Source organism: Cicer arietinum, chromosome 4 (assembly GCF_000331145.2).
Source record: "Cicer arietinum cultivar CDC Frontier isolate Library 1 chromosome 4, Cicar.CDCFrontier_v2.0, whole genome shotgun sequence".
In the NCBI taxonomy this organism is placed as follows: domain Eukaryota; kingdom Viridiplantae; phylum Streptophyta; class Magnoliopsida; order Fabales; family Fabaceae; genus Cicer; species Cicer arietinum.
Genome location: NC_021163.2, coordinates 17,526,225 through 17,538,665, shown reverse-complemented (window position 1 = coordinate 17,538,665; position 12,441 = coordinate 17,526,225). Strand labels below are relative to the sequence as shown.

General features: G+C 30.6%; 2 protein-coding genes across 2 annotated transcripts; both read left to right on the top strand.

Moving 5' to 3' along the window:
• Positions 1 to 2,455: 2,455 nt before the first annotated feature.
• LOC101492537 (GEM-like protein 4) lies at positions 2,456 to 3,879 on the top strand. Its single transcript, XM_004497190.4, has 4 exons — positions 2,456 to 2,672; positions 2,756 to 2,836; positions 3,041 to 3,315; positions 3,433 to 3,879. The coding sequence occupies exons 1-4, from the start codon at positions 2,558 to 2,560 to the stop codon at positions 3,619 to 3,621; spliced, it is 660 nt and encodes a 219-aa protein (XP_004497247.1). The 5' UTR covers positions 2,456 to 2,557; the 3' UTR covers positions 3,622 to 3,879.
• Positions 3,880 to 8,644: 4,765 nt separating this feature from the next.
• On the top strand, positions 8,645 to 10,231 carry LOC101492201 (putative GEM-like protein 8). The gene is made up of 4 exons (XM_004497189.4): positions 8,645 to 8,896; positions 8,986 to 9,066; positions 9,303 to 9,577; positions 9,921 to 10,231. Exons 1-4 carry the CDS (start codon positions 8,761 to 8,763, stop codon positions 10,107 to 10,109), a joined length of 681 nt encoding a protein of 226 aa, XP_004497246.1. The 5' UTR covers positions 8,645 to 8,760; the 3' UTR covers positions 10,110 to 10,231.
• The last annotated feature ends 2,210 nt before the right edge of the window (positions 10,232 to 12,441 follow it).

Below are 12,441 nucleotides of genomic sequence, written 5' to 3'. Positions count from 1 at the left end.
CCATCATCTCTTAATTTTTGGCCCCCTCACTTTCATCTTCTTCAAATTAAGCTTATTTCAAATTAATTAAATGAAACAATAAAAAAGCGTTGGTGATATGTAAGTATATCTAATGTTAGTTAGTTAGTTACATGTCGTGCCAACAGCAAGTCACCATGTCACTCACACCCTTTTTATTTCTTTATTATACGGATTATATACCTCTCATGATAAAAAAAAAACATGAAAAATCAATTTATGTGAAAGACTAATCCTTGAAATATAAAAAGTGAACGATTATGAAATATCAAAAAAATGAGAAAAGTTAGATAAGGGTGGAGATTTAAAATTTAACAAAATACTAGAGAGAAAAAAATTAATATAATTTGGATCGTTTATTTTATAATAATATTAAGTTATTTGAATTTTTTTTAACAATTATCAATATGTATTAAGTATGATATTCTTTCAGAAATATATTTATTTAACTCAATAATATATCTGCATTTGAACATGTTCTTTTTGCATGCTTTGAAACATATTTAAACTTTTTGAAATAAAAAATATTTATCAAAGTTTAATGTATTTTTACTCATTCTTATTTAGATTGCATATTTAGATTGCACATGTAACTTTGTAACTGATCTAAAATTTGATTTCAATAATTATGTTGTTGTTTGAAAGAGTTATGAGATAAAAATGACTAAAATGCACTACTTATAAAATAAGTGATCAAAATAAATAAAAACAAATAAATAAAAGACTAAAATTATATTTATCTCAAAAAAATTTAAGAATAGCATTTTCCAATTGGAACCCTTCATCATAGTTTCAGGCTTCAGAAATCTGATGAGCAAATTTGACATCCTTTATTCACTTTCATATACATTTTCTTATTAAGTGCTCTATGATTCTATCTCTGTTACATTTTTTTTAATGAAATATAAAATATACTATGTAATATAATATATAATATACAATATAGTATATACGTCACCCACCACCTCTTTACTTTTTGTGACTATATATATATATCACAAAACAACTTAAAAAGAAGTTAAAAAAGTTTTGATGGTCCATCCGCGCACAAGCGAGTATCGACGTTGTTTTGTCTTTTAAGATTCACTACCCAATTGCTAAAAATGATTTTTAGGCTCAATAAAATCTATGAAAAGAAATTATTGAAAATTGAGTAGATTTCAATCACGATTAATAATAATAAACATGAAGTATGAGCACAAGAAGTTGATAAATGAGGCAAGCATAATCATTTTAATAAAATTATTAATTATTAACGAATTAGTTTGGCTTACCATTTAGATATTATGAGATTGATTTAGTCAACATTACTGATTCAAGATATAATAACTACCACCTAAATATTGTATTAGTATTGAACATGCTCTTTGACACCGCCACATAACAACATGCATGCAAACATTCAATAGTACACTTGAATGAATTGTGATGAATCAAGGACAATAACAACACAAGTAAATTTTGATTTTTTGTAAATTTAATAATCCCTTCAAAAGCAATTCCTTCAATCTAAATCCAATTTTGATGTGCCTAGTAATAAAATAGTAGCATTCTTCCTTTGAAAAGTGATGAAGAGTGAATTTCTAGCACGAGCTTTCCACGTGCCACGTGTGGCGGTAGCATGGAGATGATGTGGCTGTGATTTAGCAATTTTCTTTTCCACAAAACATTGAAGTATGTCTTCCCCTATACTACATCTAGCACATGATGCCCTCAACCTCAAATATTGATTCTTTCCTTTTCATTCATTTTGCTAATTTAATCCATAACCTACTAAAGCACATTAATTGATGCCTATTTTATTGCATAACTATTCATTTAGCTTATAGTTCTGGTTTATGTAAACAAATCAACTTTTTCTCCCTTTACTTTATCTAATCTAATACGAGTAAAATTTAGAAAACTCTAGCATCATAAAGGTTTAATTCCAGCTCATAAAGCTTTAATCACACTATTATTATTATTATTTTTGTAAATTAAATAATGTGGCAACAAAGTCTGTTTTGTCATCAAGCACGTGGCATTGTCCAATTAAACCAAACTATTATTTGGTTCTTCCCATTTTCAAAAGGGTGACATTTTCTAAGGATACACAAAATTGCCATATTAAATGCATCAACATTATTCTAAATAAATCTAATAATTTCAACCAACCACATGGCAAGTTTATGTAGATTCAATATCTATGTTCAGAAGTATATAAACATATAAAAAAGTTGCCTTACTTAAAAAATCCATACATGGATTAAAGAAGATTTGTAATCCTATATAATGCATTTTTTTTTTCTATAGACAGCTAAACATGCAAATCTTCAACTTTTGAATTACTTTATAATGCTTAATCTTCATGATGATTCCTAGCTGACTCATCATGCAAAAAGTCAACAGTAACATTGTTTCCTCTTAAGTCTTGACCATATATATATACCCTTTTGAATACAAGGATTCATCAACCAAAATTTGAAGAGCTCTTCAATACTTTTCTCACAAGTTAGTCATTGTACAAAGAGAAAAACTAGTTGAACATAACAAACAAATAATGAAGACTTCATTTCTTCATGAGCTACTTAATGGAATTTCTATCACCTCAACAAAGAGATACTTGCCTGATTCTTCAGGCAAGTACAGCAAATCCATCACAAAATCAAAGCAAGGTAAGGACACACCTATACATTAAAAAAAAAGTGTATTAAATGAATATTTATTTCAAGTTTCATGTTCATTTTTATATTTTCAGGTAAATTAAATTCAGTTCTGACTAAGATGAACATGTTTGGAAAAAAGGGTGATGGTTTTGCACATGGAATCAGAGAGCATGGTATGTATCTTGGAAGACTAACAATTCAATTTTTCATTTTTGCTTAATTTCAAGACATAGAATAGGACAATCACAGTTTGAAAGTAGTACTTTATGAAAATGCAAATATTCTGATTTGTGTCATTAACTCCAAAATTACAAGAACTAGAGAAATTTTCAAAATAATACATTATGATGATTTGAAATTGTTACTGTAATCTGCAGTGAGACTAGGACCAAAGATAACAGATACAATAAAAGGGAAATTGAGATTGGGAGCAAGAATTCTTAAAGTTGGAGGAATAGAAAAAGTGTTCATGCAACTTTTTAGTGTTAAAGATGGAGAGAAACTTTTGAAAGAATTACAATGCTACTTATCAACCACATCAGGTCCTATAGCTGGCCTTCTCTTCATATCAACTCACAAAGTTGCTTTTTGTAGTGAGAGATCCATTCAAGTTTCTTCCCCAAATGGAGAATTGATTAGAGCCCATTATAAGGTGATTTTCTTACTTTTTATTATATATGTCCATTTAATGCTCTCAGTTTCTTTTTAATTTTTCTTTAAACTTTGTAAATAATATGTAACCTTAACATTAATTTGTTTATCATTTCAGGTCTCTATTCCACATGAAAAGATACAACATGTAAACCAAAGTCAAAATATCAAGAATCCATCAGAAAAGTATATAGAAATGGTTACTGTGGATGGTTTTGACTTCTGGTTTATGGGTTTCTTTTATTACAAGAAAGCTTTAAGATATCTTCAGCAGGCTATCTCTCTAGCTCAGAGGGAAAATATTTAGAAATAGAATTGTTCATCCTCTCTGCTTCATCTATTATTCTTTGAAGTGTCAGAGGTTCAAAAGTGTAAAAATATTTACATAATTAATTTTTTTCTTTTAAATCTAATTGTTTCTTGAACTTTTGGTTCAATGAGTTGTTCCCTGAAGTGTAAAACTCAAACATGGAGCATATTTCTGTTAAGTCCTGCAATGATATTCCAATATCTGATGACAGAAACTAATTTGATTATTATTCATTTAATCAAACATATCTCCTTACATGATTGGTCTTGTCTGTTACTTGTTTTACTATCAACAACTGTAAGTGCACAATTATGTCAAATATGATTAATAATCGACCATGATCAATAATATATATTTGGCTTAAATACCTTTTTTATCCCTTAAATTCTTTTAAAAGTTCAGTTTAGTCCTTTAACTTTAAAACCGGTCAAACTGGTCCCTTAATTTAGATAAGTTAATGCAACTTAGTCCCTACCGTTAACTTAATGGTAAAAGGTGTTAAACCTTGGTGACATGGCATATGAGCTATATACAGTTGTTGAAAGTTTTTCTCATTTTACTTCTTCTTTCTCAAATCAATTTAGAGTTCACCAAAACTCAATATTTCTCAAAATTTATTGTTTCTGCAAACAACTAGTGATTAAATCCAGTTAGTCTTGTTCCTCACATCCTTGTGAAGTCTTGTTTAGGTAATGAAATTGGTGTGTCATTGTTGTTTTATGTGTTGATTTAAGAAGAAAATGAGATTGTTGTATTATGTGTTGATATAATGTTGAGTTTGATGAATAACACCGGACTTCAAAAAAGTTCAGTAATGTATATAAAGTTCAGTTTGGTCCATAATTCAAAATAGAGTAGGCGATAGGTCAGATCCTTATAAACTACTAATTTGACTTTGATTAATAGAGTAGACGGAAGATACCAAGTCGCATTAACACACATAAATTAAGGGACCAAACTGAACTTTTAAAATAAGTTAAAGGACCAAATACGTAATTAATGTCAGTAAAAATGGCTTGATGATGTCTTTCTCATTGTTATTCCCGTATAAATAGATATTATAGTCTATGCAAGTAATTACAATTAATGAGAACAAATTAATGTAATTTATTCTAAAGACAAATCGATAAATGTAATTAATGAGGTAAATCAATTCCTGATTCACAATTAAGCCTCCAATTTATTATCTCTCCACTTTATATTTATATTAATGATAATTGGAACTTACCAATTGTTTATAAGGATGGTTTGATAAATTATTCTTTTCTCTCTTTTATTTATCATATTTTTTTAATCTGCATAAAATGATAAAATGCCACAATTATTTTGGGACAGAGGGACTACATATATCTCAATCATCAGATTCAACATATAATTTGTACAATATGATAATTTTAAAAACATGTTTGAATAAATAAAGTTTCCCAAAATATATTGAGGCCTTCTACTAACAAGGACCAACAAAAGAAATTAAGTCCAACTATGTTATTACTTATTCAACCTAATTGATTAAAACAGAACGACATTTGAATAATTATACACAAATTTGATTAAATAAATATTTGAATAGTATGGATACAATTACAAAGTTCCAGGAAACATTTACATGACAAAAAAAAGTCCATAAGTAATTGAGTTTCAAACTTCAAACATCTAACACTTTTCTTCCCTTAAGCTTTGTTATTCATCTAAGCTTGAGAAATTGTCTGCTCAATATATTTGAAAGTTTTCTGATATTTGAAGACACTCATAAACCAGAAATCAAAATTGTCCACTATGACTATATTTATGTACTTCTGTGTTGGCTTCTCAACATTTTGACTTTGATTCACACACATGATCTTCTTTACTGGAATCAGAACATGTACAAGGTAACATAATTAACATTTTAATGAATCTTGGACTGAGGGAAACTTAGAGATATGATATGAACTATGAAGAGTTTCAGATATATTTGCCCTCAGTCTCACTGAATTTTCAGAATTAGATATGTTCAAGTAGCAAAAGGACTTAATGCAATTAGATGTTTCTATTTTGTAATTAGTTTAAAAAAGAAGATGGAGTTTTACTTTGGTTTTGATGGTTGGTTGGATATTGACACGGATGAGTGGCAGGATCAAGTAAGTATATGTTAGCTGACTTTTGAAACTGATCATATGTTGCTGAGATGATTGGAGTTTAAAAAACTATCTCATGAAGAAGTGAGGTCTGCATGTTGAATGATTAACAAGGTTTCTGTTCTTTTGATAAGAATGGTCTTAGCTAGTAGATTGCTAAGGAAGCTATGTTCTTCTCTTGGTTTGATCAGTTCCTTGTATTCTAAGGAAGTAGTATTTAAAGGGATGAAAAATAGGAAGTGCGTCTTGCCACTTTTGTTGGGTGACTCAACCTTGGATCATCAACCATGATCTTTGGCTGATGTAATAAAGACAATAATGGCATGGCAACTTGATGGTCTTTTATTCAAGATAATATTTCGACATCATGGATTGTTTGGTTGCTTTTAGAAAATGATGGTACAGAAAGATCTAAGTCAACTTTTTTGAAAGTTTTTAAAAAATCCTCGAAAGGGCTTTTTTTAGAGGCTTTGAGAAAGGTTTATGTATCTTAACTTCTTAAGGAGTATCAATGAATTGGAGAACTGCACAGTTTTGGAAACCAAGTGTTAGGAAATTATACTTGAAAAAGTAAAGTATGAAATACTTTATGAGAGGAAGAATCAGAAAAGCTTTATGAGCTGGAATTCTTGCTTTCCGATATGGTAACTTCTCTGAATTCTCTTGTGGTAAGGTAGGAAAAAGGTAAAACGGTGACCATGTTTACCATGTGTGACTAATTTATGTGTAAGATAAGGTAACTTCTTATACCTGTAAACTATTTGTTGGTATCCACTTTGACAAGTTAACGGCATACACCTCTATTAACACATGAATATATGATATGCATAGGAATTGAGATTAATTCAGAAATACAGCAAATATAATAAAATATGGTGGAGTAAATTGACCATTTCCTTGAAATGTCAAATTATCACACACAACAAGTGGGGGCATACATAGGGTTGATGTGTTAATGATTTGGCAATCTCCACTTTCATGCAAACTTGAAAGGTATGTGCAACAGCCAAGAGTCAACATCTATGAAACACTGACACAGACACCAGATATAACATTGACATGTAGATATCAATAATAATTTAAGAAAATAGAAATGATTGAATATCATTGTATGTGCCAGTGTTGTGTTTGTGTAAGACATGCTTTTAATCTAAAGTGTCGATGCTACATAGGTCAGCTGTCAAAAGCCGGCCTGAGGCCAAATTTCAGTTTCCTGTCTATTTCTAGTTTCTGTCATAAATACAATTTGTTGTTCCATAGCCTATCCCTTACCATACCATAGCCCTGTCAGCAAGCTCACTTTATGATACATACTTTGTGTGGTAGAACTAGAAATGCAAGGCCTCACAAAACATGGTCCATATGGATAATACAAAAGTCAAGATTGTGGAATGATGTGGATGCACATATGTGGGGATTCACTTTTCATAAAACATGTGCGCCATCTCTCTTTGTGCTCCTTCCAATTTTTTCAAATTAAGCTGAGTCAGTCACACGTGTACTGTCTGCTCTACTCTACATTTGGACCATTAACTACCACTTATCTTTAATTATAAGTCAATTTTCTGCTTCGATTAATTACTATCCATAAAGTCTGGAAACCTCTCCTGGAACTTTAACACACATCACAGTTTTGTATGAAACGTTCATTGCAGTCAGTGTGGTTATTGTAAACAGTGACAGCCAGATGGGAATGTATAGTGCTCTATGACTATGTTATGTTATATAGAATATAGTATTATATTAAATAAGTCACCATGTCTCTTTACTTTTTCTTACCATATGTCAAGAAAAGTTAAAGAAGGGTGACTGACATCACAAAGTAAAGAATGGCAGCTAGCTTTAATGATGCATCCTCACATATAAGATAAGCAAGTGCCATTCTTTTATAAGCGTTATGCCCAATTGTTGAAAAAGTTATTAGGCCCAATCACTTATTATGCAAAAAGTTAAATTTTCAATATATGAATCACAATTCATATTTCAGTATGTGTCATACAATTTTTACTATTACTCTTCTAATCAAATATTGTAGAATATATTAAAATTTAGTAGGTTTCTATTATGATTGTTGGAAAGTATATACAAGGAGTTGAGCAGATGGCTTTCATAAATGAATAATTAGTTTCACTAACCATATTAATTAATTTTAACAGTTATATATAGTAGTGTGATACTATTTGACAAGCTAGAATCCTAGAGGATTCTGAATGGAAAAGGACTAGTGGTATATATCAATGTTTCTCTGTAGTTGTCAAAAGGTAACCGACATAGCACCTTTTCCAACCATAATAACAGAGTTAGTTAGAAATATAACTGCTATAGTTACAGTTACCATTGCCATACAGAGTAATAAAATAATAGAAAACAGAAAGTGATGAAGCTAGCATGAACTTTCCACGTGGGGGCATGAGGATGATGTTGGAGTGATTTGGCTATTTCCTTTTCCACAAAACATTCAAGTATTTTTTTCCCTTACCACATGATGCCTCAGATATTGATTGTTCTATTTCCTTTTCCTAAGCACTATTTACATATGCTGTTATGGAACATAAAATCATAATCTTTTTTCTTGAATGCATGTACTGCATATTTATTTACTCATTTAGCTTGTAATTCTGTTTGATGTAAGCAAATGAAAACTTCTCTCCTCTCTACTTTATCTAACACAGGAGAAAATTAGAGAGGTCTAGCATCAGAAAGGTTTAATTCCAGCTCAGAAAACTTTAATAACTCCCTTTTAATTAGCATTTGTAAATTAAATAAACACGAATTACCTTTTATTACATAACTAAACATGCAATCTTCAACTTTTGAATTACTTTTTTTTTTCTCTTTAGTCTTCATGATGATCCCTAGCTGACTCATCATGCAACAAGTCACATTGTTTCCTTTTTACCATGTATATATATACCCTTTAATTCAAGGATTGATCAACCAAAATTTGAAGTGCTCTTCAATACTTTTTTCACAAGCTAGTCATTGCACAAAGAGAAAAACTTCTTGAACATAAACAAAAATGAAGACTTCATTTCTTCATGAACTACTTGATGGAATTTCTATCAGCTCAACTTATCCAGTTGGGAAGTCTTCTAAGAGATATTTGCCTGATTCTTCTGGCAAATATTGCAAGTCTATCACAAAATCAAAGCAAGGTAGGGCACATCTACATTACCTAAACTATATTTCATGAATACTTCTCTAAAATTTAATTTTATTGATCATGGTCATTTTATGTTTATAGGTAAATTAAATTCAGTTCTAACTAAGATGAACATGTTTGGGAGAAAGGGTGATGGTTCTGCCCATGGAGTTAGAGAGCATGGTATGTAATATTGAAAGACTAATCTTCAATTTTTCACTTTTGCTTAGTTAGGCATGGAATAAGCTCTCTGTGACAGTACTTTATGAAACTGCAAATATTCTATCATTGATTTCAAAATTACTAGGCCTAGATTAGTTTCCAAAATATGTATCATACATATTTTCAAATTTGACATGATTGCGAAATAGAATGAAGCTGTATAACTGATAGGTTGAAACTGTTACTCTAACCTGCAGTGAGATTGGGACCAAAGATAGCAGATACAGTAAAAGGAAAGTTGAGATTGGGAGCAAGAATTCTTCAGGTTGGAGGAGTAGAGAAAGTGTTTAGGCAACTTTTTAGTGTTAAAGATGAAGAGAAGCTGTTGAAAGCATCACTGTGCTCCTTATCAACCACATCAGGTCCTATAGCTGGCCTCCTCTTCATATCAACTCACAAAGTTGCTTTTTGTAGTGAAAGATCCATCAAAATTTCTTCCCCAAATGGAGAATTGAATAGAGTCCACTATAAGGTAATTTTCTTACTTTTTTATAATGTCCATCTTAATGCTCAATTTCTTTTATAATTCAAAAAAAAAAAAATACAAAAAACGCAAACCTAGAACACACAATGTTTGACTGGAATTCGGCCAACTGTACCTACATCTCCCACTGCATTCAAACTTAGGATTTACATTATGAAACTTGTGTTTAAATATTACGATTCAGTTTACAAAATCACCTCATAACCGTACCGTAGAGGGCTTCTCCCACGTTCGATTGACATGTCCACTTATCACTAACTATGAATCATACCCAATATTTTCTTCATTTCGCAAATATGTATCCTTAACCTTAATTTGTTTATAATTTCAGGTCTCAATTCCTCGTGAAAAGATACAGCATGTCAACCAAAGTCAAAGTGTGAAGAAACCTTCAGAGAAGTACATAGAAATAGTCACTGTAGACGGTTTCGACTTCTGGTTTATGAGTTTCTTTAATTACAAGAAAGCTTTAAGATATCTCCAACAGGCTACCTCTCTAGCTCAGAGGGAAAAACTGTAGAAGTGAAATGAATTTGTTAATCCCTTCTGCTTCATCAATCATTCATTGAAGTTGCAGAGGTTCCAGAAGTGTACAAATATTTTACATCATTTTGTTATTAAAAAAGTTAGTTGTTTCTTAAACTTTTGGTTTCATGATTTAACAGACAAAGTTGTTACCTCAAGTTTATAACTCAATCTTCACTACATTAAACATGAGGCACATTTCTGTGAAAATCTTCAAGGACATTCAATATCAGATGACATAAACTAATGCGACTATGATTCATTTAATCAAATATGGACTTTTGTTGGTCTCATCTGTTACTTACTTTTCTATTAACCATGTTAAGTATTAAATGATAATTCAGCTTTCATAACAATAAAGATTGCATTTATACCACAAATGATAGATAACCTACCAATCAAGAATATATGTTCCATCTCATAAAATCAAGGGAAAGATTACAACTGGTATTAAGCTAGCATCATATTCACAGCTACTTGTAATCTATGCATTCACACATAACCCCGTTGTCTAGTAGACACATCTTAATTTTAATTTTGATATATTGCCAACAAATCACTAATTCTTATGTGTGACTTTAGAAATAATTATAATTAAAATCAATTGTTTTTAATAATTAAATATTTTGACAGCTGTGTAAATTAAACTTGTTTTTATATACTGGATTTTTTATATATATTAGAAACATGGCTTGCATGTGAAGTATAAAGAGGATGATGATGTAGGAATGATTTGGCATTAAATTTTTTCTCAAAACAAAAAAGTTTGTCTTACCATATTGCCCCCACCACTTGATGTTCATAGCCGACCTTAAATTATTATTGGTTCCTTAGCTGACAAGGTAATTGCATAGTAAGCAGAGAAGAAGTTGCCTTTCTACCTGTTTACTTAATGTAAATTAATTTTGACCTAATATATATACCAAAATATCAATCATCAAAACCTACCTATCTTTCTCTGAAGATAATAGCATAATGATCTTCACTTAGCATACTGAAATTTTCTCTATCTAATAATAATGACTGCAAATCTTATCTATATCAAAAGGATAGAGTACAATGTCTTGTAAAAAACATGAAATAGAAGTCATTTTCTTATCTGTTAAGGATTTGATAAATTGTCTGTAAGTTTTTATTTAAGTGCAAATAGACTCTACATTTTCATGTGATATCTTTTTTTTTTTGGTACATGATTTCTTATTTTATTTGGACAGAACTTTAAGGTTAGTCTACCATCAGAAAGCTAACCTGGCAATTTAAAAAGATGAATGACACAATAAACAATATTTAAGAAAAAGTTTCTCTAAATCAGAAAGCTACACTACCTACTATAATGCTGAATTGTGTCAAAAAAAACTATAATGGTGAATGATACACTAAAAAAATATCTTTATCTTTTTCAACTGCTACTAAAATAATGATGTGGGATAAAATTTAATATATTGGCTTATATGACATGAAGATGAATGGCATGACTTCTGGCAAGGCATAAAGACAAGTTGGGAGAACTTCCAAAATAATTCAATTTAGAGGGTGGAGAATGGCCACTTGATAAATTTTTGGACTGATAATTGGATCCCAAATCATCAATCTCTAATTAATATGCAACTAATGAGCTGGAGCAGCCAGAATTTGTCAAAAACAATTGTTGACTTTGTTAGTGGCAATGGTGCTTAGAATGTTGAAGAATTCAGTAATAGGATCCCTCAGAATTGTTGACTTTTGCCTCCTTCACGACAAGATGTTCCCAATGATTGTATAGCTTGGAGCAAATCAACTGATGGTGAGTTCTCCTTGGTGTCTGCTTAGGAAAATCTATTTTGACCGCCTATTAATAGTATAGTCCGAGTTTTTTATATAGACAAAACTTAGATAAATTACCATTAATCTTGTTGGTAGTGTCAATGTCGTTGGTTGATTTCTTTCAATTTTTTCCCCCTTACAAATTTCGAACACAGTTTTGCAAAAAGAAATTTAACAAGCAAAGAAGAAAATAAGTATTTACAATGTTATAGAAGAAAGGCACCATGGCATCATCAATTCTGGACAGTAGGATTTAACTAAGTAGTTTGGAAAACAACAGACATGATGAAAATGGGTTGAAGTTCGTGTGTTCTTTGAGTCACATATGATTTACATGGTATTTGGAGTGAGCTTTCTTTCACTCTACACTCTACAGTTCCTCGTGGTCTTCTTCATCTTCTTTAGGGTGTTCATTTATTTTTCTGAGAATTATGAGTATCATTGTTCCACTTATTTGCTTTTGACATAATCACAATGCTCATCCAAACACTACGGTAAACGCTGTGAACCTTAAACTAATGGCT

What these genes read in the sequence shown, in the direction of transcription:
- LOC101492537 (XM_004497190.4), top strand. Translation starts at nt 2,558, where the DNA reads ATGAAGACTTCATTTCTTCATGAGCTACTTAATGGAATTTCTATCACC. An exon ending in CATCACAAAATCAAAGCAAG is followed by an intron (nt 2,673 to 2,755) that starts GTAAGGACACAC and finishes TTATATTTTCAG; the next exon opens with GTAAATTAAATTCAGTTCTG. An exon ending in ACATGGAATCAGAGAGCATG is followed by an intron (nt 2,837 to 3,040) that starts GTATGTATCTTG and finishes TGTAATCTGCAG; the next exon opens with TGAGACTAGGACCAAAGATA.
- LOC101492201 (XM_004497189.4), top strand. Translation starts at nt 8,761, where the DNA reads ATGAAGACTTCATTTCTTCATGAACTACTTGATGGAATTTCTATCAGC. An exon ending in CCATGGAGTTAGAGAGCATG is followed by an intron (nt 9,067 to 9,302) that starts GTATGTAATATT and finishes TCTAACCTGCAG; the next exon opens with TGAGATTGGGACCAAAGATA. An exon ending in TGAATAGAGTCCACTATAAG is followed by an intron (nt 9,578 to 9,920) that starts GTAATTTTCTTA and finishes TTATAATTTCAG; the next exon opens with GTCTCAATTCCTCGTGAAAA.